Here is a 27,987-nt window from a genome sequence, read left to right on the forward strand (position 1 = left end):
TCTAAACGTCCCTACTAAAAGGACGAGGGATTCTTGAAAAAATGTCTGAAAATAACACAAGGTAAGCCTGCATTACATTATGACAAAAAATGAGGAAATACCAAATATCACTCATCAAGTCAACAAGATAGAGGACCCAACAATGGGAGGACAACCAGAAAGGTGCCTTCTGATGTGACTGGAAGTAGTACACAGCTCACTTGTGAAAATGCATTCCTAAAAATTGAGCCTGAATCTAGCTGTCTCTGTAACTAGGTTTTAGGGATGGAGCAATAAAGGACACATGAATAGCCAAATGGGGACCCTTCTACAGGACAAATGACCTGGCTCCTCCAACAAATGAGTGACCTGAAAACGTTAGAATGAGCCACCAAATAAGATCGATGGATCATACTGGGATCCCCGATTCAAACAATGGAATGAAAACAAATGAAAAGCATGTGTCCCACCAATGATACGCCAGAAATCAACACATGTGGTCTTCTAGTTATGATCTGATGAGTTACTAGTTGGGATATTAGCTAGAGCATTCCAGCTCGTAAGCTATAACATAAACTTGGGAAACATGAATCCAAAGTTTGTGATCATTCTCTCACAGCTTCACCTCCACCAAAATTCCAGACTCTGCTCTGCAGCGGCACACCAGACTTCTCCACTGGGAAGACAGGCATCTCAAACAGCACGAATGAAACCTCAGCCCAACCCACCTGCCCCTTTTCCTCCAAACCAATTCTTTTCTTCCTGTGTTTCCTATCTTGGGGTTGCCTTCTACCATCTATTTAATCACCCTTACCAGGAATCCACAGGCCCCTTTACCTCTTCAATATAATGAGTCTCTAAGTCTTGCCTGATTTTCTAAGTAAGACTTCTTAAACTCTATCCTCTTGCTTGCCTCCACTCCCTTAGTTCAGGCCCTGGTCTTCCAGAACGATCGTGACACCCTACTAACTGGTGTAGATCTACCACACCATTGTCTGTTGTCTGTAGGGCAACTGGTGATCATCAGTCCTCTGCTCAAAACTTTCAATAGCTGGTATTTCACTGAAGGCTTACCTTCCCAGAATGTGGTGTCTTCCGTGAGATGGCCTTTGTCCCGTGTTTCATGTTTCTCATCCAGTGAAGGGACTGCTGTCCCACTCTGATGCCTTTGCGCCTCTGCTTCCACGGTTCCCCTTGCCAAATTTTCATCCCTTGCCTCTTAAGTTCAGACGTCAGCTCTGGGAATATTTTGCTGACGTTACATAGGTGCTTGCCTACTACACCCTGGATGGACATTTCTATCCTGAAGCAGATCACTGCTGAGTTACTGAACAATCTTTTTTTTTTTTTGAAAGAATTTTTTTTAAAGATTTTATTTATTCATGAGAGACAGAGAGAGAGAAAGAGGCAGAGACACAGGCAGAGGGAGAAACAGGCTCCATGCAGGGAGCCCGACGTGAGACTTGATCCCGGGTCTCCAGGATCATGCCCTGGGCTGAAGGCGGTGCTAAACCGCTGAGCCACCCGGGGTGCCCTGAACAAGACAATCCTTTGCTACCTTTACTCATTTCTGTACAGACAAAATAAACAACAATACAGAAAATGTAAACTATTCCAACAATTTTTTCCTGTTTGGATAGATTTTCAGGGGCTTAAAGAGACATTTATTCTAAAGGCTGCTGAAGATGGAACAAGAAAACATGCAGTGCTTCTGCCTCGGGTCCAACTACCACACAAAGAAGTTGAGCATGAATTAGATAACCGAGAGCATAAGCTCTACCTTGTTGCCCTTATAGTAGAGTGTGCTGTGCAGGGTAGGGAAGCCAGGCCATGAGGACAAATTGCCACAAATGAGCTACTTGTCCATAAGTTGCATTTACTATTAGATGACACTGCTTTATCAAACAATGCCCTGAAAAATACAGGAACCCTCATACGTTGCTAAAAGTTTTAAGTGTGAAGGAAAAGGCAGGCATACAGAGAATATTTTCACAGAATATTTTTTTTTTCACAGAATATTTTTTATTACTCTACTCCTTGTACCATGCATGGAAACAGTGTGTTTCATTTTTAAGTCCAAGAGAAAAGATAATTCCCAGATAGCTGGAATTCACGGACAGAATGAAACATCCAAATTTCTTCATTTGAAGTTAAAAAGTACTTTAACCGTAGGCAGCATCAGGCAGAGCAGACTCCCATGCTGCACCCCTGTGAAACTAGGTTTTCCCCGAGCAGAGAGGTCTCTTCTTGCCAGAAGAAGAAGGTTCTGGTTTCCCTGCTCAGAAGGTTCAGAAGCCGGTTACCATACTGCTCGCTGGACCCCGGACAGCTGCCCGTGGTCTGCTAAGTGACGGAAGACAATACGACTAAGCCTCCAGCGCCGCTTTACACCACGTGGACGGGATGTCATAACACACCGATTTCGGATTCTGACAGGACAGCTATCCCGGGGAAGGGCGGCAATTTCTCCATCAGCCACTTCCTAAGGGAGTCACAACATTACTACCCAGATCACATGCATAGTTATTCTAGATGCTTAAGTTGGAACAGAGGGCTAGATTCACTGACGTAGCCAGTCTGCCACAGAACCTCAGACACAGCAGTGAACCTTAACCTTTGGGTAGGTAGAAACAAATAGACCAGGAAAATGACAGAAATGTTTGGCATGCTCCCAAAACAATTTTTAAGAATTTTATAGAAATTTAACATACTCAAGAATCCACAAACCATTAAGTGTAAAGCTCAGTAACTTAACATCTCTGTAACAAGCAACCAGAGATGTAACCAAACGGCAGTAGCAGCCCGGGCCCCACCTGTGCCTCCTTTCAGACACTGAACACAGGCACTGTAGCCAGCAGCTCACCTGATTACTAACACCAACGATGAGTCCTTATTTAGATTTTATATAAACCTAGCCATACAGTAGGCATTCTTTTTTTATTCATTTCTCTTTGGCTTTTTCATTCAATAATATGCTTGTGAGATTCATCCCTGCTGTTTGTTGCATGTGTTGGGATTGGTTCATCCTCACTGGTGGTGATTTTCTTTGTGTGAACATATCATAATTCCTTTATCCATTCTATAACTGATGGACATCTGGGTAGTTTCTAGTTTTGAGCTATTACGAATAGGGCAGCTACCTAAATTTCTCTTGGATCTTATTTTATTTCTATTGAAGTATACTTGACACACAGTTTCAGGTGTACGACAGTGATTCGACAAATCTATACTTATGCTGTGCTTACCACACGTGTAGCTACCTTCGGTCACCACACCACACCATCACACCAGTGACCATATTCCTATGCCGTACGTTTCATCCCATGACTCAGTATAAACAGGAAGCCTATACCTCCCACTTCCTTTCACTTCTTGTGCCCATCTCTCTCCTCCAACCCTGGCAACCATTAGTTTGTTCTCTGGATTTATGGGTCTGCTTCTGTATTTGTTTTCGATTCCAAATATAAGTGAATTCTTATGGCATTTGTTTTTCTTTCACTTAGCATAATACTTTCTAGGTCCATTCATGTTGTTACAAATGACAAAATCTCATTTTTTATGGTCAAATATTCCACTGTATATACATAAGTGTATACACACACACACACACACACTCCTTCTTTACCCATTTTCCTTTTGATGGACACTTGGGTTGCTTCCCTATCTCAGCTACTATAAACAATGCTTCAATAACACAGGGGTGTATGGATCTCTGAATTAGTGTTTTTGTTTTCCGTGGGCAAGTATCCAGGAGGGGAATTACTGAATTATACGGTAGTTCTGTTTAATTTTTTGAGCAGCTTCCATGCTGTTTTCCACAGTGTCTGTACCAATTTATATTCCCACCAACACACACACACAGTTTCTCTTGAATCTACATCCTTGCCTACACGTATTTCTTGTCTTTTTACTTCTAAATATTCTAACAGGTGTGAGGCGACATCTCATTGTAGTTTTGATTGGCATTTCCCTGGTGATGAGTGATGTGGAACATCTTTTCATGTGTCTGTTGGCCATCTGGATGTCTTCTTCGGGAAAGTATCTATTCAGGTCCTCTATTTTTAAATATTTGTTTTTTTGGGTGTTGAGTTGTAGAAGTGTTTTTGTTTTTAAGATTTTATTCATCCATCTGACAGAGAGTGAGCACAAGCAGAAGTGGCAGGCAAAGGGAGAGAGAAAACCAGGCTCGCAGCAGAGCAAGGAGCCCAATGCAGGGCTCAATCCCAAGACCCCAGGATCATGACCTGAGCCAAAGGCAGATGCTTAACTGACTGAGCCACCCAGGAGCCCCAAGTTGTAGAAGGTCTTTATATATTTTGGGTACTAACCTCTATAATCATTTGCAACATATCATTTGCAAATATCTTCTATGCAATAGGCTTTCTACTTTATTGATGGTTTCCTTTGATGTGTAAAAGCTTTTATTGTGGTGTTATTCCCAAAAGTTTATTTATACTTGGTTCCCTTGCCTGAGGAGACATATATCTAGAAATATGGTGCTACAGATGATGTCAAAGAAATTACTGCCTATATTTTCTTCTAGGAGTTTTATGGTTTCACACACAGCTCACATTTAGGTCTTTAATCCATTTTGAGTTTTCTTTTATGTAGGTATAAGTACATGGTCTAATTTCATTCTTTTGCATGTAGTTGTCCTTTGTCATAGCTTAAGCGAGTTTATTTCTGTCCTATTTTGTCCCAGTGATCTATATATCTATTTCTGTGCCAGTGCTACATTGTTTTGATTATTATTGCTTTGTAGTATATCTTTTTTTTTTAAAGATTTTATTTATTTATTCATGAGAGACACAGAGAGAGAGAGAGAGAGAGAGGCAGAGACACAGGCAGAGGGAGAAGCAGGCTCCATGCAGGGAGCCCGACGTGGGACTCGATCCCAGGTCCCCAGGATCATGCCCTGGGCTGAAGGCGGTGCTAAACCGCTGAGCCACCCGGGCTGCCCCGCTTTGTAGTATATCTTGAAATCTAGGATTGGGATACCACCAGCTTTGTTCTTTTTCAAGATTACTTTGGTATCTGAGCTCTTACATGGTTCCATAAAATTTTTAATATTATTTGTTCTAGGGACTCCTGGGTGGCTCAGCGGTTGAGCATCTGCCTTTGGCTCAGAGCGTCCCGGGATCGAGTCAAACATCGGGCTCTCTGCATGCAGCCTGCTTCTCTTCCCTCTTCCTATGTCTCTGCTTCCTTCTGTGTGTCTCTCATGAATAAATGAATAAAATCTTTAAAAAATACACTATTTGTTCTAGTTCTGTGAAAAGTACTGTCGGTATTTTGATAGGAATTGGACTGAATTTATAGAGTTTTTTGGGTAGTACGGACATTTTAACAACATTAATCCTTCCAACCCATGAGCATGGAAGAGCTCTCCATTTGTTTGAATTGTCTTCAATTTTTTAAAAAAATTTTATTTATTTATTCATGAGAGACACAGAGAGAGAGGCAGAGACACAGGCAGAAGCAAGCTCCATGCAGGGAGCCCGACGCAGGACTTGATCCTGGGTCTCCAGGATCACACCCTGGGCTGAAGGCAGTGCTAAACTGCTGAGCCACTAGGGCTGCCCTTGTCTTCAATTTCATCAGTGTTTTATAGTCTTTTATAAAAGACTATAAAAGGTTAACTTCTAGCTATTTTGTTTTTGGCACAGTTGTAAACAAGATTGTTTTCTTAATTTCTCTTTCTGCTACTTTATCATTAGTGTATAGAAATGTCATCAATTTCTGTATATTAATTTTGTATTCTTGTCTTCCTTAGTTTTTCACCTAATACTACACATTCTTATTTAAATCATTTGGAAAATACATGAACATATTTCTGTTGTCTCCTCATAGGTTTTTCCCCCCGTTTTGAGATTTAACTGTGTAACACACTATGATGATCTGATATATGTATACACTGCAAAATAATTACAATAAAGGCCTAGTGAACACCTCCATCATCCCAAATAATTACCCTCCCCCCCTTTTTTTGGTGATGAGAACATTTAACATTTCCTCTCTTAGTAACTTTCAAGCATATAATACTTTATTGTCTATAATTACCATTTGATATGTTAGACTCTCAGAACTTACCTTATAAATAGAAGTTTGTAGATTGCCCAAGATCTCCCCATTTCCCCCTACCTCCCAGCCACTGGTAACCACCATTCTAATCTGTTCCTAGGAGTTCAACTTACTCCATATTCCATATGTAAGTGAAACCAAAAAGTATTTGTCTTTCTCTGACTTACTTAACGTAATGCTCCCCAGGTACATTTATCTTACTGCAAAAGGTAAAATACTTTTGTATGTTGTATATGTGTGTATGTACACCACATTTTCTTTTAATAAATATCACATTCATTTGCTGGCACTTAGGTTGCCTCCCTATCTTGGCTATTGTGAATAATGCTGCTATGAACATGGGAGTGCAGGTATCTTCTCAAATTACTATTTTAATTTTCTTCAGATATGCAGAAGCAGAACTACTGGGTCATAGGGTAGTTCTATATTTAACTATTTGAGGAACCTCCACACAGTTTTCAATAATTAGTGCACCAATTTACATCCCCAATAGTGCACAAAGTATCCTTTTCTGCACATCTTTGCCAAAACTTACCCTTTGTTTTTGTTGGTTTTTTTTTTTTTAAGGATTTTATTTATTTATTCTTGAGAGACAGAGAGAGAGAGAGAGAGAGAGGCAGAGACACAAGCCGAGGGAGAAGCAGGCTCCATGCAGGGAGCCTGACATGGGACTCCATCCCGGGACTCCAGGATCATGCCCTGGGCCAAAGGCAGGCACTAAACCACTGAGCCACCCAGGCGTCCCCACTTTGTCTTTTTGATAATAGTTATTCTAACATCTCATTGTGGTTTTGGGTTTGCATTTCCCTGATCATAAGTAATGTTGAGAATCTTTTCATGTACCTATAGGGGACATCTGTACATCTTTGAAAAAAACATCTACTTAGGTTCTCTGTTCATTTTTCAACTAAAGTGTTTTTGGGGTTTCTTTTGCTATTGAACTAGAAGAGTTTCTTATATATTTTGGATATTAACCCTTTATCAGGCCTTTGGCTGTGCAGAAGTTATTTACTTTTTTTTTTTTTAATTTTTTTTTATTTGTTTATTAGAGAGAGAGAGAGAGAGAGAGAGAGAGAGGCAGAGACACAGGCAGAGGGAGAAGCAGGCTCCATGCACCGGGAGCCCGACGTGGGATTCGATCCCGGGTCTCCAGGATCGCGCCCTGGGCCAAAGGCAGGCGCGAAACCGCTGCGCCACCCAGGGATCCCCTATTTACTTTTATATAGTCCCACTTATTTGCTTTTGTTGCTTGTGCTTTTGGTGTCATATCTTAAAAAAATAAAATCACCACCAAGACCAAATGTCAAGGAGCTTTTCCTTCATGTTTTCTTCTAGTTTTACAGTTCAGATAGGTTTTCATTCATTTCGAGTTAACTATTGTAAGTGGTGTAATAAGACAGATGTCCAATTTCATTCTTTTGCACCTAAACATCTAGTTTTCTTGACACCACTTATTAAAGCAACTATTCTCTCTGTGTTGCATAGTTTTGGTTCCTTTGTTGAATATTTGTTGACCGTATAGGAATGGGTTTATTCCTGGGCTCTTGGTTCTCTTCCACTGTTCTTAGTGTCTGTTTTCATGCAGTATCATACTATTTTGAGTATTACAACTCTGTAATAAAATGGTTATTTTATTTTTAAGTAATTTTGATACCCAGTGTGGGGCTGGAACTCACAACCCTGAGATCAAAAGTCACACACTCCACTGACAGCCAGTCAGGAGCCCCTGTAATAAAGCTTTAAATTAGGAAGCGTGTTGCCTCCACTTTGTTCTTTTTCAGGATTGCTTTGGCTATTCAGGGCTCTTTTGATTCCATATGAATTTTAGGATTTTTTTTTTTTTTTTAACTTTCTGGGGAAAATGCCATTGGAATTTTGATAGGGATTGCAAAAAAGTCTATACGTGGATTCGTGTATAATAAGGACATTTTCTTTTCTTTTAAAGACTTATTTATTCATTTATTTATTTATTTAATTTGTTTATTCGTGAGAGACACACACACAGGGAGAGGCAGAGACAAAGGCAGAGGGAGAAGCAGACTCCATGCAGGGAGCCCGACGCAGGACTCAATCCTGGGTTCCCAGAATCACGCCCTGGGCTGAAGGCGGTGCTAAACCCCTGAGCCACCCGGGCTGCCCTAAAGACTTATTTATTTATTTTAGAGGGAGATAAGAGAGAGAGGGAGAAGGGACAGAGGGAGAGGGAAAGTAAGAATCCCCAGCAGACTCCCCACTGAGCACAGAGCCCAACACAGGGCTGGATCTCACAACCCTGAGGTCACGACCCAAGTTTAAATCAAGAGTGCCCCACATATGGACATTTTAACAATATTAATCCTTCTGATCCATAAACACAGGATCAACCACTGAGCCAACCTTTTTAAAAATTTTTCTTGCCTGAGTACTCTGGCTGGGACTTCCAGTACTGGGCTGAATAGAAGAGCCATGAGTGGACATCTTTTTCCTGTTCCTGATTTTAGGCAAAAAGCTTTCAACCTCTTACCACTGAGTGTAATGTTACCTATGGGCTTATTATTTTGTTACATGTTTCTTCTACACCCAATTTCTATAAAGCTTTTATAAAAAAATCTTATTTTGTCAAATGCTTTGTCTACATCTGTTGAGATTACTATATGATTTCTGTATTTCATTCTATTAATGTGGTGTATCATATTTATTGATTTGCGTATGTTGAACCATCTTTGCATCCCAGGGATAAATCTCATTTGATAATAATGGATGATAACTGTTAACATGGTATTGGATAGGATTTGCTAATATTTTAAGAATTTTTGCATCTACATTCTTCAGGGATATTGGTCTGTAGTTTCTTTTCTTTTTCTTTGAGTGGGAAGTTGCGGGGGGAGGCAGGGAAGGGGGAGAAGGTGAGGGGGAGAGAAAGAGAGAGAGAGAGAGAGAGAGAAGAGAGGGAGAATCTTAAGCAGGCTCATCACCCAGGAGAGCGCCATGCAGGGGGCTTGATCTCACAATCCTGAGGTCATGATCTGAGCTGAAATCAAGAGTTAGCCACCCAGGCACTCCTTTAGTTTCTTTTCTTATCATGTCTTTATTTGGCTTTGATAACAGGATTCTTTTGCTGTTGGTTTTTTTTTTTAATGATTTTTATTTATGCATGCATGAGGTAGAGAGAGAGAGAGGCAGAGACACAGGCAGAAGGAGAAGCAGGCTCCATGCAGGGAGCCCGACGTGGGACTTGATCCCGGGGCTCCAGGATCACGACCTGGGCTGAAGGCAGCGCTAAACCGCTGAGCCACCAAGGCTGCCCTGGTAACAGGGTTATACTGGCTTGATAAAATAAATTTAGAAATGTTCCCTTGCCTTCTAGTTTTTGGAAGAGTTTAAGAAGTATTGGTATTAATCTACCTTTTTATTTAATGATTTAAAAAAAAATTGGAGGGGGGGTAAAGGGGGAGAAGGGGAAAGAGACTCCCAAGCAGGCTCCATGTCCAGCAAGGAGCCTGGGATGGAGCTTGATCACATAACCTTGAGATCATGACCCAAGCTGTAAATCAAGAGACAGACACTTAACCAATTGAGACACTGAGGCACTCTAGTATTAATTCACCTTTAAATGTTTCATGGAACTCACTCATGAAGCCATATGGTCCTGGGCTTTTCTTCACTGAAAAGTTTCTGATTACTAATTCAATAGCATTATTCATTATTGGTCAGTTCAGATTTTCTATTTCTCCTCCATTTAGTCTTTTTAGGCTGTATATTTCTAGGAATTTATCCATTTCTTTTGGGTTATCCAATTTGTTGGCATATAACGGCTCATATCAGTTTCTTATGATACTCTGTATTTCTGTAATATCAGCTGTAATGTTTCCTTTTTCATTTCTGATTTTGAGTTGTTTAGCTAACGATTTGTCAATTTTGTCTATCTTTTCAAAACATCAGCTTAGTTTCACTGATCCTTAGTGTTTTTCTAGTCTCTATTTCATTTATTTCTGCTTTTATTCTTTGTTATTTCTTTTCTTTCCCTTTTTCTTTAAGTAAGCTCTATGCCCAATGTGGGCCTTGAATTCACGAGTTGCATGTTCTACCAACTGAGCCAGCCAGGTGCCCCTGTTATTTCCTTTCTTTTGCTAACTTGGGCTTACTTACTTTGCTCTTCTTTTTTCTAGTTCCTTAAGGTATAAAGTTAGGTTATTTCCCATTTGACTTATCAGTCATGAAAACGTGAAACCTCTGGGATACAGATCAAATAAGAGGGAATGTGATTTGAGAGGAGGCTGCAGAAGGGTAACAGAGCCCTGACACCTATGGTAAAGATTCTGACTGCTGGAGAAGTGAAGATGAGAGATCAGATGAGATTTACATTTTTAAAAGATCATTTGCAATATAGAGAATGAATCTAGTAAGGACAAAAGTGGTTGAGATGGAGGAAAAAGATTATTGCAGAAGCTTGCATTAAGGATTTCTCAGCAGAGATTTTTTCTTATATATGTGCATATTAATGTGTGTGATTATATTCACTTAAATATGACAAGTATGACTGACCCTCCGCCAGACTGTGAGAAAGCACATTAATTACTCTAACATAGTACATAAATTAAATAAGATAATGTATATGAAAGCCACTATATTAATTCAAACTATTAAGCATTAAAGAGTATTTCCTCAATCGGAAAAAGACAATATGGTTTCACTCATATGTAGAATGTAAGACATAGTGAAAGGGATTATAAGGGAAAGGAGGGGAACTGAATGGGAAAAATTAGAGAGGGAGACAAACCATGAGAGACTCCACAAAGGGTTGTGGAAGGGAGGTGGGCGGGGGACTGGGGTAAGTGGTGATGGGCACTTAGGAGGGCACTTGATGGGATGAGCACTGGGTGTTCGCAAATCAAACAAATAAAAACAAATGTAAAAAAAAAAAGTATGCCCTAGGTATTTTATTCTTTTTGGTAAAATTGTAAATGGGACTGTTTTCTTAATTTCTTCTTCTTCCTACTTCATTATTAATGTTTGGAATTAGAACAGATTCTGTATATTAATTTTATATCTTGCACCTTTATTAAAATCATTTATCAGTTCTAATAGTTCTTTGGTGGAGTCATTTGGGTTTTTAAAAATATTTTATTTATTTTAGAGAGAGAGAGAAAGCATGTGCACACAAATGAGCGGAGGGAGAAGAAGGGCAGGGAGAAGGAGAGAGAGAATCTCTCAAGTAGATCCCTTGCCAAGTGTGGAGCCCGACGCAGGGCTCAATCTCACTCCCTGAGATCATGACCTGAGCTGAAACCAAGAGGGGTTCTTAACCAACTGTGCCACCCAAGTGCCCCAGGGTTTTCTATGTATAGTATCAGGTCATCTGCAAACAATGACAATTTTACCTTACCAATTTTGATGACTTTTCTTTTCCTTGTGTGACTGCTACAGTTAAAGAGTTCCAGTACCATACTGAATAAAAGTAGTGAAAGTGGACATTTTTGTCTTATTTCCAAATTTACTGGAAAAGCTTTCAATTTTTCACCATTAGTATTACGTTAGCTGTAAATGACCTTCATTTACATTATATAAATGACCTTCTCATTAAGTTGAGGTATGTTCCCCTTAAATCCAGTTTGTTGAGTTTCATCATGAATGGCTGTTGTATTTTGTCAAATACATCTACTGAGATGATCATATGGGTTTTATTTGTGGGTAGTCTGATTTGCCAAAAGTGAACTACCCTTGCATCCCTGAAATAAATCTCTTTGATTGTGGAGAATGATCCTTTGAAATGGCTTTGCTTTTTTTAGGATTTTTTTTTACCTATGATCATCAGAGATTTTGGCCTGTGGTTTTCTTTTTTTGTAGTGTCCCTGTCTGCTTTTGGTATTGGGTAATGGGGGACATGTGAATGAATCTGAAAGTTTTCCTTCCTCTTTTATTTACTGAAGTAGTTTGAAAAGAACAGATATTAGCTCTTCTTTAAATGTGTGGGAGAATTCACCTGTGAATACATCCGATCCTGGATTTTGTTTGTTGGGAGCTTTATTACCAATTCAATTTCATTGCTAGTAATACATCTGTTCAGATTTTCTATTTCTTCCTGATTTGGTTTTGGGAAATTGCAGATTGCTCGGAATTCACCTATTTCTTCTAGGCTGTCCAATTTGCTGGTATATAATTTTCCAAATATTCTCTTATAATCAATTATATTTCTCTGGTATTGGTTATTTCCTCTCCTTTATTTATTTCATTCCTTACTTCTTGATAAGCCTGGCTGTTTACCAATTTTGTTTATCTTTCCAAAGAACCAGCTTTCTATCATTGTTCTTCTCTGTTCTTTTTTTCCATGTCTATTTTATTTCTGTTCTGATCATTATTATTTCCTTCCATCTACTAGCTTGGAGATTTGTTAGTTGTTTTCTGGCTCCTTTAAGTGTTAGGTTAGGTCGGTTATTTGAGATTTTTCTTAATTCTTAAGGTAGGCCTGTATGACTCTAAACTTCCCTCCCAGAAATACTTTTGCTGTTTCCTGAAGATTTTAGCCTACACTATTTTCATTTGGCTCCATGTCTTTATTTTCTCTGATTTCATCCTGATTCATTTGTTGCTTAGTGTCATGTTGTTTATCCTCCAAGAGCTTGTGGGTTTTTTCTTCTTACAATTATTTCTAGGTTCATACTGTTGTGATCAGAAATGATGTTTGATATGAGTTCAATCATCTTAAGCTTTTTGAGACTTTGTTTTATGACCTTACGTGTGATCTATCCTAGAGAATGTTCCCTATGTACTTGAAAAGAATGTGTATTCTGTTTTTGGATGGAATGTTCTGTACATATCTGTTAGATCTGGTCTAATGTATCATTCAAAGACGCAGTTTCCTTATTGATTTTCTGTCTGGATGATCTACATTTTACTGTCAATCTCTCTCTTTATATCTATTAATAGTTTTGTTTTACTGTCAATCTCTCTCTTTATATCTATTAATATTTGCTTTATGTATTTAGGTGGTCCTATGTTGGGTACAGAGATTTGCAATTGTTATATCCTCTTATTGGATTGATCCATTTATTATTACATAATGCCCTTCTTGGTCTCTTGCTACAGTCTTTGTTCTAAAGTCTTTTGTTTGTTTGTTTGCTTGGACATACGAACAAGTTTAATTACCTGTTACACCATCCAGATGGATATACCTGGGAAATGGATGAAAACAAGGTTCATAAACTTAGGAGACAGGCATGCATTTTTAGACCATTTTAGGTTTAGACATTTACCAGACTATTTTTGAATATTTAGAATATTTTTTTTTTAACCACAATAAGCAAAACCATATATTAAAATGGACTTCCAGAGGTGCCTGGCTGGCTCAGTCAATGCAGTATGTGTTTCTTGATCTCCAGGTCGTGTGTTCAAGTCCCACACTGGGTGTAAAGATTACTTAAATAAGTAAAACTGTAAAAACAAAACAAAAAAAAACCTGACTTCCAGAAATGGCCATCTTTTTTTTCTTTAACCTAAGTTTCTTTTCACATTTCTTTAAATGTCAAGTTTTCTTTGTGGCAAATTTATCCAAAATACTAAATTTTTTTTTTTTTTTTTTTTTACAATTCAATTAACTTTTATTGGTGTTCAATTTACCACAAAATACTAAATTTTCACTGTAAAACCTATTTTATAGTTATATAAGAGTGCCCTAAATTGATGTTCATCAAGATATCTAAGCCCTAATGGTTTCTACCTTCCTTTAAAAATGTATTATGTTTTAAGTTGTCATGCTCAGAAATAGCAGAGAAAAAAATTATGAATTAAACACCCATAAATTCATCTTCATTTCTGTTAGAGTGTAGCAATTTATCATTTAACCCATAGTGGTCTATCAACTGAGTAAGGCTGGATTTCTTCTCCTCAAACATAGCTGATACAACTCATAAAGCAATAGGTGGCTCCAGCTTCTCTACTTCTTTATTAACAACTATAACAGACAGGACAATCTTTGAGCTGTAAATTTTTACCAGTTTTAGCCTCTGAAGACGGTGTTCTTTCTCCTCAATCTGCCTGTCCAACTTTGCTTTTTCTTCACTTAATCCTCGTTTGGGAAAATCATTTACAATGTCACTTTGAAGATCACTGCAAGCCTCAGTATCAAGTGATTCAGTTTCACATGCCCTGATTTTCCTTTTTTTTTTTTTTTTTTTTGACTTTTTTTTTATTTCTAAGTAATCTCTATGCCCAATGTGGGACTCAAACTTTCAACCTTGACATCAAGAGTCGCATGGTCTATCAACTGAGCTACCTAGGCCCTGCACTGACATTCTTGAAGGTATTTTTCAAATAAATTTCTTCAAATTCACTATCTGTGTGTTTAAAATTTTCTCGAAATACCAAACAGTTTTCTTCTATCGAAGATGCTGGTTTCTCTGAAAACATCTCATCATTTTCTTCATTCTCTATGTTAAGCGTTTTACCACACTGTAACAGGAATTAAATGAAAATCTAGTTTTCCTTAAGCATTCTCTAAGGGCTGCACTCATAGCTTGTTTTCTTGAACTACTCCCCATATGGGAGACAGTGGATTGGCATAGTCCTGAGGAGTGCTAGCTAAAATCACAGCTGAGTCGGATGGGCTTTCCATCTTGAAAATGAAACCTTGGTGACCCTCTTCCACTGCCATTCCCAGAGTGCAGAAAACACACCTCAAGTATTAGCCTGGCTTTTTTGTTTTTCACTCCTATTTGCAGGGTTTACGTTTTTTCCATCTGATCACTTACAGTCTGTACATACCTTTACGTCTTGAAGTGAGTCTTGGGTAAACAGCATGTAGATGGGTCTTATTTTTTTATCCATTCAGTCACTCTATGTCTTTTGATTGGAGCATCAGTCCATTCACACTTAAGTAATTATTGATAGGTACAGACTTACTACCAGTTTGTTAATTGTGTCCTTATTGTGTTTGGTTTTTTTCTTCTTTTGCTCTCTTCCCTTGGGGTTTGATATTTAGTCTTATGCTTGAATTTCTTTCGCTTTATTTTTTATGTATCTACTTTAACTTCTTCATTTGTAGTTACTCTTGGGTTATATATAACATCTCATGTGTATAACAGTCTATGTTATATTGATTGTAGCTTAAGTTCGAACTGAAAGCAGTAAATTCCTACCCTCCATGTTTTATAGATATGATGTCATGTTTTATATCTTCTTATTTTGTGTATCCTTAGACTAACTTTCATTGGTAAAACTGATTTTACTACCTTAGTTTTTATGTTTTAACCTCCATATTGGCTTTATAAGTGATCAATTTACTACCTTTATTATGTCTGCCAATTTAACCAAGGAGGTGAAAAATTCTATATTCTGAAAACTCTAAGACACTGATGAAAGAAACTGAAGACAACACAAAAAATGGAAAGATATCCCATGGTCATGGATTGGAAGAATTAATATTATTAACATGTCCATATTACCCAAAACAATCTACAGATTCAGTGCCATCCCTATCAAAATACCAACAGCATTTTTCATAGAACTAGAACAAATAATACTAAAATTTGTTTGGAACCACAGAAGACCCTGAAGAGCCAAAGCAATCCTGAGAAACAGTGAAGTTGGAGGTATCCCAATCTCAGATTTCAAGATATACTACAAAGCTCTAATAATCAAAACAGGATGGTACTGGCACAAAAACAGACACAACTGGAAGCCCAAAAATGAATCCACGTTTAAATGGTCAATTAATCTATGAGACAGGATGCAAGAATGCACAGTGAGGAAAAGACAGTCTTTTCAGTAAATGGTGTTGGGTAAACTGGACAGCTACCTGCAAAGGAATGAAACTGAACCACTTACTTATACCATATACAAAAATAAACTTAATATGGATTAAAGACCTAAATGTAAGACTTGCAAACAGATTACTCCTAGAAAACAAAGGCAGTAATCTCTTGGATATCAAACACAAAAAGGCAACCTACTGAATGGGAGAAGACCTGTACAAACAATACATCTGATAAAGGGTTAACATTCAAAGTATATAAAGAACTTATACAACTCAATACCAAAAAGGCAAATAATCCAATTAAAAAATAGGCAGAGGACTTGAATAGACATTTTTTCAGAGAAGACATAAAGATTATAGATGGCCAACAGACACAGAAAAGATGCTTAACATCACTAATGATCAGGGAAATGAAAACCAAAACCACAATGAGGTATCACCTTACAACTTTCAGAATGGGTAAAATCAAATGCTGGCAAGGATGTAGAGATCTGAAATCATGACCTGAGCTGACGTCAGGAGTCCAACACTTAATCAGAGCCACCCAGGTGCCCCAATAAGACTCCTGAATGCAGGTATTTTATGTCACCAGTTAGGCTCAGGACCTTATGCTTCAGGAAGTCAAATAGGGTTGACATCCTCTTATTCAAGTTAAGAGTAGAAGAAAGTAAACCTAGATGGGAAGCCACTTCAGCACACAGAGGTGGGCAAAGGAGTTCAGAGAGATAGGCTAGGAGCTGCCCTAGGACAGGAACAGGTTAGGCCAGGCAGGAGGCAGATGGCCTCCCTCAAGCATCAGCAAAACCTCCCAATGCCTTGACAGTTCAAAGAGTTGGAAGTAGGGGAGAAAGAGAGATCTTAGGTCAAAATAACTGCCCAATCTGTGTGCTTACCAGTACATTCTAAGGGTCATCTAATGAAACAGTTAAAAGGTGAGTTAGGAATGAATATTCTCTTTAATCTGAAACTCACCAAAATCACTTCAAGGGTATTAATTTATGTTAACAAGAAGAATTTGATATTCTCCAGAAATTATATTGTCACTAAGTCACAACAGTTTCAACAGTACTCTGATTTGAGAATGATGTTGTGGCAGGAAGGGGCTCATCCTAATAGGCTCACCTGAAGATCTTTTGGCAAGATGGTATTCTTTCTGAGTGAATTGATCCGTAGCCTCTCATCTGCATATTCATAGGCCATTTTTCGTCTCTTCACATCACGCAACATTTTCCAGTCCACATAATAACCTCGAACTTGGCCTGAAGCTGATGAAGGAACCATCTAAATAACAAGGAACAAGGTGAAGGATAGTGAGATCCAGGCTCTGCCAGGGTCTCTCATCCTATGATCCCTTTTATTGACTATGACCTAATACTTATTTTCTAATCATTTTGGATCACTTTAAAGATTTTATTTTATTTTTTTAAGATTTTATTTATTTACGCATGAGACACACACAGAGAGAGAGAGAGGCAGAGAGAGAAGCAGGCTCCACGCAGGGAGCCCGACGTGGGCCTCAATCCCGGGTCTCCAGGACCCCACCCCGGGCTGAAGGTGGCGCTAAACCGCTGCGCCACCGGGGCTGCCCAAAATTTTATTTTTTATTTATGTATTTGCAGAGCACAAGCAGCGGGAACAGCAGAAGGAGAAGCAGCAGCAGACTCCTCACTGAGCAGGGAGCCTAAAGCAGGGCTTGATCCCAGGATCATGGCAGAAACTTAACTGAGATTCCCAGGTGCCCCGGATCACTTTAATAATGTAAACTAGTGGACAACTCAAAATAAATTACTTCCACAAAAGTATATTAATCCAAATGGTGGTAATTAATAACGCCAAACAGGTGTGTTGGAGAAATTTTTTTAAAAATTTATTTAAATTCAATTAATACAGTGTATCATTAGTTTCAGAGGTAGAGGTCAGTGATTCATTAGTTGCATATAACACCCAGTGCTCATTATTACAACACGTGCCCTCCTTAATGCCCATCACCCACTCACCTCACTTCCTCCCCCCTCCAGTGACCCTCAGTTTGTTTTCTATAGTCTCTTATGGTTCATCTTCCTCTGATTTCATCTTATTTTATTTTTCCCTCCCTTCCCCTATGATCCTCTGTGTTGTTTCTTAAATTCCACGAGTGAAATAACTGATTGACTTACTCCACTTAGCTGAATACCCTCTAGTTCCAACCACATTGTTGCAAATGTTAATAGTTCATTTTTTGATGGCTGAATAATACTCCATCACACACACACACACACAACTTCTTTATCCATTCGTCCATGGATATCTAGACTCCTTCCATAGTCTGGCTACTGTGGACATTGCTGCTATAGAGTGCAGGGGCCTCTTTGGATCACTAGGTTTGTATCCTTTTGGTAAATACCTAGTAATGAAATTGCTGGGTCATAGGGTAGGTCTATTTTTAACTTTTTTTAAAAAACATTTTAAAATTTATTTATTCATGAAAGACACAGAGAAAGAGGCAGAGACATAGGCAGAGGGAGAACCAAGCTCCCTGCAGGGAGCCTGAAGCAGGACTCAATCCCAGGACCCCAGGATCACGACCCAACCCAAAGGCAGACATTCAACCAATGAGCCACCCAGGTGATCCTATTTTTAAGTTTCTGAGGAATCTCCATACTGTTTGCCAGAGGGGCTGTACCAGCTCTCATTCCCACGAGGAGTATAAGAGGGTTCCCTTGTTAGATTTTTAATATAATTCTGTTGGATCTTTACTTAGGCTAATAGTTACATGGTTCAAAAATCAAAAAAAGTATATAAAAAAGAAAAACAGTGCAGACTCTCTCCCACCTTATCCCTCACCCAATGACCACTGCTCTACCTTCAATGGTATCCACTGTTACTAGATCTTGTGTATCCTTCCAGATACCTATATATATATATATATACACACACACACACACACACACACAATTTCTCAGGTTTCATGTCCTCCTCCCTTTTTCCTCATTTAACAATATATTTTGGAGAGCTTTCATATCCACGTTAAAAAATTTCTCCATTTTCTTTAGGCTGCATATTCCACTGTCCGTGCAGTGGACTTGACAAGGTTCAGGGCACACTACCTCAAAATATGGCACCTTGATATACTATTTCAGGTAAAAGGAATCTGAAACACAACAGGTAAAGACTTTCTGACCTCCCCCTGAAGCAGGTGGTAAGACCCTCAGGTGAGACGTGCCTCCGAACACTTAAAGGGGCTTATGGCAGGGGGTAGGGGGTGGGGGGTGGGGGGTGTTGGTCAGCCTTACCATTGAAGATGGAGGGATGCCAAGAGGAATGTGAAGGAACAGGCCTTGGCAATCCCTGAGTTTACCACACTCAGCTCATATTCCTTCTCTTATCACATTTCCCCAAAACTTAGCACTTCACCAGACCTAACGTAAATACTCAGGTTAAACCACTTCTTCCAGTCATCATTGCCTTATGAAGACTCACTGTCATGTAAAACTTACATATTTGTATGCTTTTCTCCTGTTCATGTCTTTTGTTACAGGAGCCCCAGCTGAGAACATAGAAGAACAGAAGGAAATTTTCTCCTCCTCACAGATGCATCATTTAATCAGTCTGTGACCTCCTCGTGGACATCTAGATCACATCTCATCATTTATCATTCAAAACAATGTTGCACTGAATAACCTCCTACATATATTATTTTACATTCATCCCTTTAGATCAGCAAGATAGATTCTTGGAAGCAGAATGCTAGGGTAAAGGATACTTTGAAATTATCACTGAGCTAATATTTTTAGCACAAGTTGTCCTGTAATAAGACAATACATTTCTCACGGTCACATGTTTACTTGCTAAAAAATAAAACCACAGGGCCAAAATGGTATCTCTTAGGTCGGGTCCTCAAACAAGAGTTTAATACCCAATCTACTCACAGTTTCAACCTCCCTCAGAAAAGTAGTCTTATCTGACTAGTCAAGAACTTTCTGATGGGTGCCAGTGAGTACCACATAGGCCAGTCCCCCAAAGGAAGATGAGGCCATCTGCTTAAGATCTCCTGTTCTTATGTATTTATTTTAGATTTAAAGATTTATTTATTTTTACAGAGGGGAGTGGAATGGGGGAAAGAGTTTTAAGCAGACTCCACACAGTGTGGAGCCCAGCATAGGGCTCAAATCCACAACCCTGAGATCACAACCTGAGCCAAAACCAAGGGTCGGATGCTCAACTGACTGCCACGTACCCCCAAAACTCATTTTTTAAAACAAATTCATTTTAGGGATGCTCAATGGTTGAGTGTCTGCCTTGGGCATGATCCTGGGGTCTGTGATGGAGTCCTGCACTGGGCTCCTTGTGGGGAGCCTGCTTCTCCCTTTGCCTGTGTCTCTGCTTCTCTGTGTGTCTTTCGTGAATAAATAAAATCTTTAAAAACCAAATACATTTTAATCTTAACCAGCTTGACCACATATTAAAAAAGATTCCTTTTCCACAAACCCTCTATTGCTCTTTTTTCCTCTGTATTCCAGTTTTGTCCTTTTTTTCTTTAAACAACCAGTATCATTGTAGGACAAAGTTAAATTTTTTCCCTTTAACAAAAAATTCATCTCTATTTCTCATACTTTCCTGAAAACATCCTATTTTCTTGACATATGGAAAATGTCATAAAAAAGGAAAAATTCCTCTTTTAGTAGTTTTAATTACATACATTCAAACATTTTACCTTAGAAACTTTAATTCATACTATAAACTAAGAAGCGGACAGCCCTGGTGGCTTAGCGGTTTAGCGCCGCCTTCAGCCCAGGGCATGATCCTGGAGACCAGGGATTGAGTCCCAGGTCGGGCTTCCTGCATGGAGCCTGCTTCTCCCTCTGCCTGTCTCTCTCTCTGTGTCTCTAATAAATAAATTAAAAACCTTTAAAAAATAGATTAAAAAAAGAAAACTAAGAAGCAATTGTGAATGGAGTGTTAACCACCATTCCTTAAATTTGCCAAGTTATGAATACATTTATTATGTAGAAGCATATGTGTCCCTTTTAAAATTTTTTCTTGTAGTATTAACACATCTAAATCTCCTTTAGTTTCTTTGTAGTAGGAATCCAAAATAGATAAACCTATGTTTAGTAATGTTTTAGTGTTTTGTCTTATTCTATGTATTTAATGAATTTAATTTAACTCATCATTTAACTTAGTAAAACTTTAAGAGCCTGATGCAGGACTTGATCTCAGGTCTCTGGGATCATGACCTGAGCTAAAGGCAGGCACTGAACTGACTGAACCACCCAGGTGCCCCCAGTAAAGAGTTTTAGTATCAAAAGCTGTTACAGGGTACTTGGGTGACTCAATTGCTTAAGCGTCAGGCTTGCTTTCAGCTCAGGTTATGATCTCAGGGTCCTGAGAGACTGAGTTCTGTGTGGGGCTTAATGCTCAGTGGAGAGTCTGCTTCAGATTCTCTCTCCCTCTCAAATGAACAAGTAAATCTTAAAAAAAAAAAAAAAAAAAAGGCTGGTACAAAATGAGGATCTGGTTTTCCCTCTGCTAAAAGGACAGTTTTCTTGGACTTTCAGCCTGCTTTTGATTAATACTGACAATTTTTTTTTACCTTTTAAGTTTCATAATGATCTGTGATCCTATTTAGGCAACTGCTTTTGGAGATTTTTAATAAACTTCCCAAAATCAAATTTAGATGAAGCCTTTGGCCTGGAATATCCTAAAAGATTGGTTAATTAAAATGTAAATTAGGAAAAAAAAAGAGACAAGAAAAAATATGTAAATTACATGAGAAGCACTGTCAAGGAAGTAATACTATAAGTCTTTATATTGTATTTGTAAGATTGTGGCACATGTGTCTGAAGTCCATTCGGCTTCTGCAAAAATGGACTCTCACTACCAAACCTTCCATTTGTGTGTCCTTGTCACATGACAATAGTTGGCTCCTACATTGGAGATATTAAGATGGCTCAAAAATCACTGTCAACAAATAGGACTACAGGAAACCCAAAACAGCCATGTGGCTCTTCTCTGCTCCCTGTCAAACCCTGATTTTCAGTTTTTGCATTCCTTCACCCTCCATGATACATTTAAGATGACTCGAACTATGGACAGACATTAGTGTGGAGACTTCTTTCAAATTACAAAAACCATCTACTAGTAATGTCCAATCTGTGTAGGCCACAATCCTGGAAAAATCCTGTTTGTGCTCCCAGAGGCTTCAAACCTCCTTCTGGACCCTTTGAACACTTGCAGCTGGATTTCATTTAACTGGCACTTAGCATGGGCAATCAATATGTTCCTGTAATTTTAAGTGTTTTCTGATTGGACTGAAGCTTTCCCTGGCTGCAAAGCTGATGCCCCCCACAACAGCAAAGAAATGGTTAGAAGTGTGTTTCCATGATCTCCAAGGACCAAAGTGCACCCCCTTCACTAGGTAAATCATAAAAACATTAACAAAAAACCTTGCAAACGTTTTGGAATTTTTTTTAAGATTTTATTCATTTATTCATGAGAGAGAGAGAGAGAGGGGCAGAGACACAGGCAGAGGGAGAAGCAGGCTCCATGGTGGGACTTGATCCTGGGACTCCATGATCATGCCCTGGGCCAAAGGCGGCGCCAAACCGCCCAGCCACCCAGGTTGCCCACATTTTGGAATTCTATCTACAATACATATGACATTCTGCTGATCTCTTGTTGTCTTATGCTAGTATGGCGAGCTACTATAAATCTTTAATACCTTAAGCTAAACTCTATAATCAATATGTACATAAAGCTTTCTCTGAACCCCAGTTCAAAGGATCCTATTGGTTAGTCTGGAAGCTGAGAATTGGGCATTTTGAAAACATCATCAGAGAAAAATAGTTCTCGAGCCCCAGTGGTAAAGACCTTACCCAAGTGCTCCTGACCATTAACACTGCTGCAAAACCAAAAGATATTAGGCCATGGATACACACAGCCAAAAAACCACTCCACCTGACACTTGGTCTATACAGATGCTTCAGACTTCTAAATCAAATTGACAAAGTAACTGACATTGCAACAGACTACTTCCACCCAAGACTTCATACAATAAACATAAAACCAGCTCTCCTTTTCCTTTCCTTTAATCTGGTACCCCCTGGAAAGATTAATGTCCTCATTAACGTCCCAGGCCCTTGTGAAGAGGGGGTAACCTCTTATTTCAGGCTAGGAGAAAATCTAACTGTGCTCTTGACTTTTCATAAACAAAATAAAACATCTTATTGACCAATTTCCCTGAATTCACATCATTGAGTTAAAAAGGACCTACCAGGAGGCTTTCATGACTCAGGATTTATTTGACAGGTCCATATTTCTCTGATTGGGATAAACATAAATGAGGCTATGATCAAGAACTGCTCCTTAATTCTTAAAATTATTGCAAAATCTGTTACTAAAGCAGTAACAGCCCAATAAAGATCCTGAGACTCCCTAGCCAAAGTTGTCCTTGATAATAAAATAGCTCTCGATTATCTTTATCTGAACAAGGTGTCAGTCCTTATGGTCACCACCACCTGCTGTGCCTGGATTAACACTTCTGAGGAAGATGAAACTCAATTACATAAAATCACAGAACAAGTCATTTGGCTTAAAAGGGCAGCTCCTTCCCAGGGTCTTTCTTTGACTTATTTAATTTTGATTCATTTGGCTCTTGGGGACCATAGCTCTTTAACATATTCCATATATCAGGAATTATCTTGCTTATAGTAATCATAACAGCTTCCCTCGTGCGTTGTATTCTCTCAAAAGTTATTAATGCATGTTCACGGCTGCTAACCACCAAGCAAATGATCTCCCTAAGACCTGAAACATCTGGGGGTGCCTGGCTGGCTCAGTCGGTAGAACATGCAACTCGATCTTAGGGTTGTAAGTTTGAGTCCCACGTCAGGCATAGAGATAACTTTAAAAATTTTTTAAATTAGGAAAAAAAATTGAAACATCTAAGGAACAAAGAAAATGACCAACTTAAAAAACTGAACCTAAAGCCATGATCTGTGAATATCCCAGAGGTTAAGCCAAACATCACGACCTATAGAAATCACACACAGAGGAATAACAAAAACTGCTAGAACTTGAAGTTGGTTACTGGGTGATGCTAATGCCTTCTTTTTTTTTTTTTTAAGATTTTATTTGTTATTCGTAAGAGACACACAGAGAGAGGCAGAGATATAAGCAGTGGGAGAAGCAGGCTCCCTACAGGAAAGCCTGATGCAGGTTGATATCCCAGGACCCCGGGACCATGCCCTGAGCCAAAGGCAGATGCTCAACCACTGAGCCACCCAGGTGCCCCTAGTGCCTTCGATTCTGATCACATTTCTGTCAAGCTGAAAGTTTGACCAGAAGATGGTAATTATAAGAGAAAAACCACAGGCCCAAAATGGCATCATTTAGGCCAAGCCCTCAGGCCAAAGCTTAATACCTAATCTACCCCTGGTTTCAACCTCCCCCAGAAAAAGCAGTCTTCAGTCTTCACTGGTCAGTCAGGAATTTTCTGATGGGCACCAATAAGTGCCCCACAGGTCTTCCATCCCCCAAAGGAAGATGTAGTCTGCATGAGACATCACTGTTCATTCCCTCTAAGGGGAAGTGATATTGCCTGGAACAATCCTTTTCTTTTGCTAATAACTTTCTTGCCCCACCCTCTTTCCTATAAAAACCTCCATTTTGTACAGTTCCTGAGAGCTCCCCTCTACTTGCTAGATGGGAGGGTTCCTGATTCCAACATCAATTAATAAAACCAATTAGATCTTCAAATTTATTCAGTCCGATTTTTTCTTAATTTAGTGCAGGCATAGATTATATAGGCCACCAAAATTCAAGTCTCTTCCAAATCAGAGCAAACATTACATGTTAATTAAATTTCAGCTATGAAGGGACACCTGGGTGACACAGCTGGTTAAGCATCCGACCCTTGGTTTGGACTCAGGTTGTAATCTCAGGGTGGTGAGATCGAGCCTGGAATCGGGCTCCTCACTCAGTGTAGAATCTGCTTGGGATTCTCTCCCTTTGCCCCTCCCCTTCGAACTCACACTTTCTCCTTTCTACAAGAAAGAAATCAATCTTTAAAAAAAATTTTAACTATGGAAATGATGATTTCCAATAAAAGCTCTTTATAGAATATACGTACAGCATTATACAGAATATAAATCGAAAATGAGATTACTAGAACGCCAACATTTTTTCAATCTACTAATAAAAGATAAACTGAATGCATTCAATGCTAACGGGTAAGACAACAATTCTACAATCACCCTTGGAAATTAAACAAGCACAGTGGAATTCCAATATTGATTTGACACATGACTAAGTTAAATGAATACCAAGGTTACTGGGGCTGGAAACAACTATCATGGAAAAAGGGGCTTTAGCAAAGCTTTGAAAGGACTGACAGGATTTTTGATATAGCTGCGGGGGCAGGCGGGCCGGTTGGGGTACGGGACAGTGGGAGAGAAGCTGAAGTTTGTTCAACCCAAAAAGGAAAATAAACAAGATAGACTCCTAAGACCAGGGGAGATCACTCTGGCTGAAAGAAACAATTTGTGTTGAAGGGCAACTCACGGTTCAAATCAAACTGAAAGTTAAGGAAACTTAGAAAACAAAATTAAACATTTTCTTTCTTTTCCAAACTATTCCTAATCAACCTCTCTACCATCTCTGAACAGGTTTCTATCTATTTTTAAACGTCTGTCTTTCTTTCTTTTATAACTTTTTTTTTTCTGGCTAGAAAAGAAATACACTCTTAAAACATTTATTGGTCTATTATATTATTTCTTCTGAGAATGTTTTACGTCCTTTGCCTACATTTATAGTATCAATATTTTATCGGTTTCAAACACTGCTATATACATTAAGATTGTATTCTATTCTGTACACATCCTCTTCTGCCCCCCAATCTGTCTTTACCTCCCAAAATGCTTTCACTGGGCCCTCAACTCCTGCTCCACAGTCATCAAAATCACCTAAATCCTCAACTTCCCTTAACATCTTCAGAGTTTTGCTCTAGCTGAATCCTGAATCCCTCCTGCTGGCTTTCCCTGTAGTTTTTTTCTCCCGTGAATGGCCATGGAGGTGGGAGAAATGTATTTCTTGCTCTTCAGGGAAGCTCCCAAACTTTTCTTCCTGAAAGCAAGCTTTGACTCTTGCTTTTGGTTTGTACCTTTCACCACCCCTCAACTCCTGCACTCATCTACCACAGCCCTTCCCTTTCATTTTCACTGAATCTAGATCCTGGCTCTCTGTCACTCTCCAATATTCTTGTCCTCATTCCTGGTGATCTCAGTATACACAAAATTATCTCCTGATAATTTCCTCGAACTCCTCTCCTCCAGTGATTTTTGATACTCCCTTCCATGCCCTGGGTTTTTTACTACCAGTAAGTGGAAACTTTCCATTACCTCAGTTTTGTGTGTCTCATTCTCTATCACTTCTGTCTGGCTTGCTCCTTCAAACACTCCAATACCAAGCCCTATGAGGTTTTTAATTCATTGATTGTACCACCTTTTCGCTCTCAGCTTTGATTTCCTGTTTCCCCCTTACCCAGCCTAAATTCCAGTGTAAATACAATGTTGTATCTCATACAATCTCAACTCCCTCCACTCTGATATAGCAGCCGCTAACCACATACTGCTTCCGAACACCTGAAATGTAACCAGTGCAAATGGGGAATGTAATTCATAATTTTATTTAACTTTAACTCATTAAAAATTTAAACTGAAGCAGTTGTAAACGTCAAGCAACTTTACTGCCTTGGTAGGACTACATTTTCCATCTTCATGGTGGAAAATGTGGCATTCAAACGGAGATGTGCTGTAAGGAAAACTCCAACTGGATTCTGAAAATGTCGTGTGACAAAACAATGTAAATATCTCATAAGTCATTTTCATAGGTTACATACTGAAGTAGTATTTTGGATATACTGGCTTCAAAATATTTTATTCAAATTAATTTCATGTTTCTTTTTACTTTAACATAGCTACTAGAGTATTTTAAGTTCCATATAGAGCTGGCATTATATTCCTGTTGGACAACACTACCACAGATGATGACCTGACCATGTTCCTAAGACCAAACAATGGAACTTGAGACTCACCACCTGTTACCTGCACAAGGGTACAGGTCCAGCAATCCCCCCCCCCCCTTACAGGATCTTTCCCGTTAACACAAAGACAGGCAGTTACTTCCGACACGTGGAAAAACATGCACACAAAACACCCACTCTTAACCCACCTCTCCTTCCCGTAGCTACTAACCCATTTTTCCGCTCCCCTGGCAGCAAAACATCTGCAAAGATTTGTCTATACTCGTAGCCTCTCCCATTTCTTTCCTCTCGTCCTCTCTCTCGAACACTTTGGCCCGCACCACGCCACCGAAACTGCTGTGATGAGGGCTCCAACGACTCTCACGCTGCTAAATCCGACAGCCAGGTCTCAGCCCCTTTAACCGGTCGGTCAACTTTGCGCACAGACCCTGCTCCCTGCCACGCTGTCCTCGCCTGTTTCTGGGCCACCGGTCTCCGGGCTTTCCCTCTCCCTCGCTCAACTCTCGTCAGGTCTCCTTTGCTCTCCCCGGAACGCTGGAGTCCCTGGGGGTCACAGTCCACCGACACCCCCCAACCCCCACCTTCTCTTCTCCGCCTTCTCTCACTTATAAATCGGCGGCAATCCGCAGCTTTCAACGCCGGTCCGTTACGGGCTTACGAACACCAAATTTGCATCTGCGCGGCTCGGAGACCTCCCCTGGGACGACTCCGCACAGGACCCTACGGGCGGCAGAGTAGTAGTAGGGGACCCGCGGGTTTGGGGATTCAGTAGGGAGGGCGGGGCACGGGGCTAAGGGCGCGCGTCTGACCTGCCGGACCGTCCGCAGCAGAGAGCCCAGCATGGAGGCCGCCATGTTGTCTGCCGCAAACGCCGAGGCGCCGTAATATTTATTGACTGCTCTTTACGACGAGGACGCGAGGGGCGGGGCCCGGGGCGCAGCGTGGGGGCGCAGGGCGGGGCGTTAGCCTATGACAGGAAGGCTCACTTATTGGCTTTGCGTTCTCGCGGTATTTCACGAAACGTGAGCAAATTACAAACCCGGGAGCGGGGCTTTGATGCTGATGGTGCCGTGGGCTGTCCTCGCGTGTTGCTGTTTTTTCTTCAGCTTTTCGATACTTTCCAAGTATCTTTGCCCCTACCTACCTCCTTTCCTCGGCTCCCCAGACCTACCTTCGT

At 39.8% G+C, this 27,987-nt stretch overlaps 1 protein-coding gene and 1 pseudogene across 2 annotated transcripts; both read right to left on the reverse strand.

Moving 5' to 3' along the window:
- Positions 1 to 1,978: 1,978 nt before the first annotated feature.
- On the reverse strand, positions 1,979 to 27,757 carry MRPS14 (mitochondrial ribosomal protein S14). 2 transcript variants are annotated; one of them, XM_041772685.1, is made up of 3 exons: positions 27,620 to 27,757; positions 16,913 to 17,071; positions 1,979 to 2,461 (listed from the first exon to the last, which is right to left on the reverse strand). In XM_041772685.1, exons 1-3 carry the CDS (start codon positions 27,662 to 27,664, stop codon positions 2,279 to 2,281), a joined length of 387 nt encoding a protein of 128 aa, XP_041628619.1. In that variant the 5' UTR covers positions 27,665 to 27,757; the 3' UTR covers positions 1,979 to 2,278. The 2 variants fall into 2 exon arrangements, with proteins under 2 accessions (XP_041628619.1, XP_041628625.1); XM_041772691.1 differs by lacking the exon at positions 27,620 to 27,757 and adding an exon at positions 27,392 to 27,532.
- Positions 13,541 to 15,372, reverse strand: LOC121500725 (annotated as a pseudogene).
- Positions 27,758 to 27,987: the final 230 nt, after the last annotated feature.

The sequence above is a fragment of the Vulpes lagopus genome, chromosome 1, assembly GCF_018345385.1.
Source record: "Vulpes lagopus strain Blue_001 chromosome 1, ASM1834538v1, whole genome shotgun sequence".
Taxonomy (NCBI): Eukaryota; Metazoa; Chordata; class Mammalia; order Carnivora; family Canidae; genus Vulpes; species Vulpes lagopus.

What these genes read in the sequence shown, in the direction of transcription:
- MRPS14 (XM_041772685.1), bottom strand. Translation starts at nt 27,664, where the DNA reads ATGGCGGCCTCCATGCTGGGCTCTCTGCTGCGGACGGTCCGGCAG. An exon ending in TGCTGCGGACGGTCCGGCAG is followed by an intron (nt 17,072 to 27,619) that starts GTCAGACGCGCG and finishes CTTGTTATTTAG; the next exon opens with ATGGTTCCTTCATCAGCTTC. An exon ending in TCTTGCCAAAAGATCTTCAG is followed by an intron (nt 2,462 to 16,912) that starts GTGAGCCTATTA and finishes TGACTCCCTTAG; the next exon opens with GAAGTGGCTGATGGAGAAAT.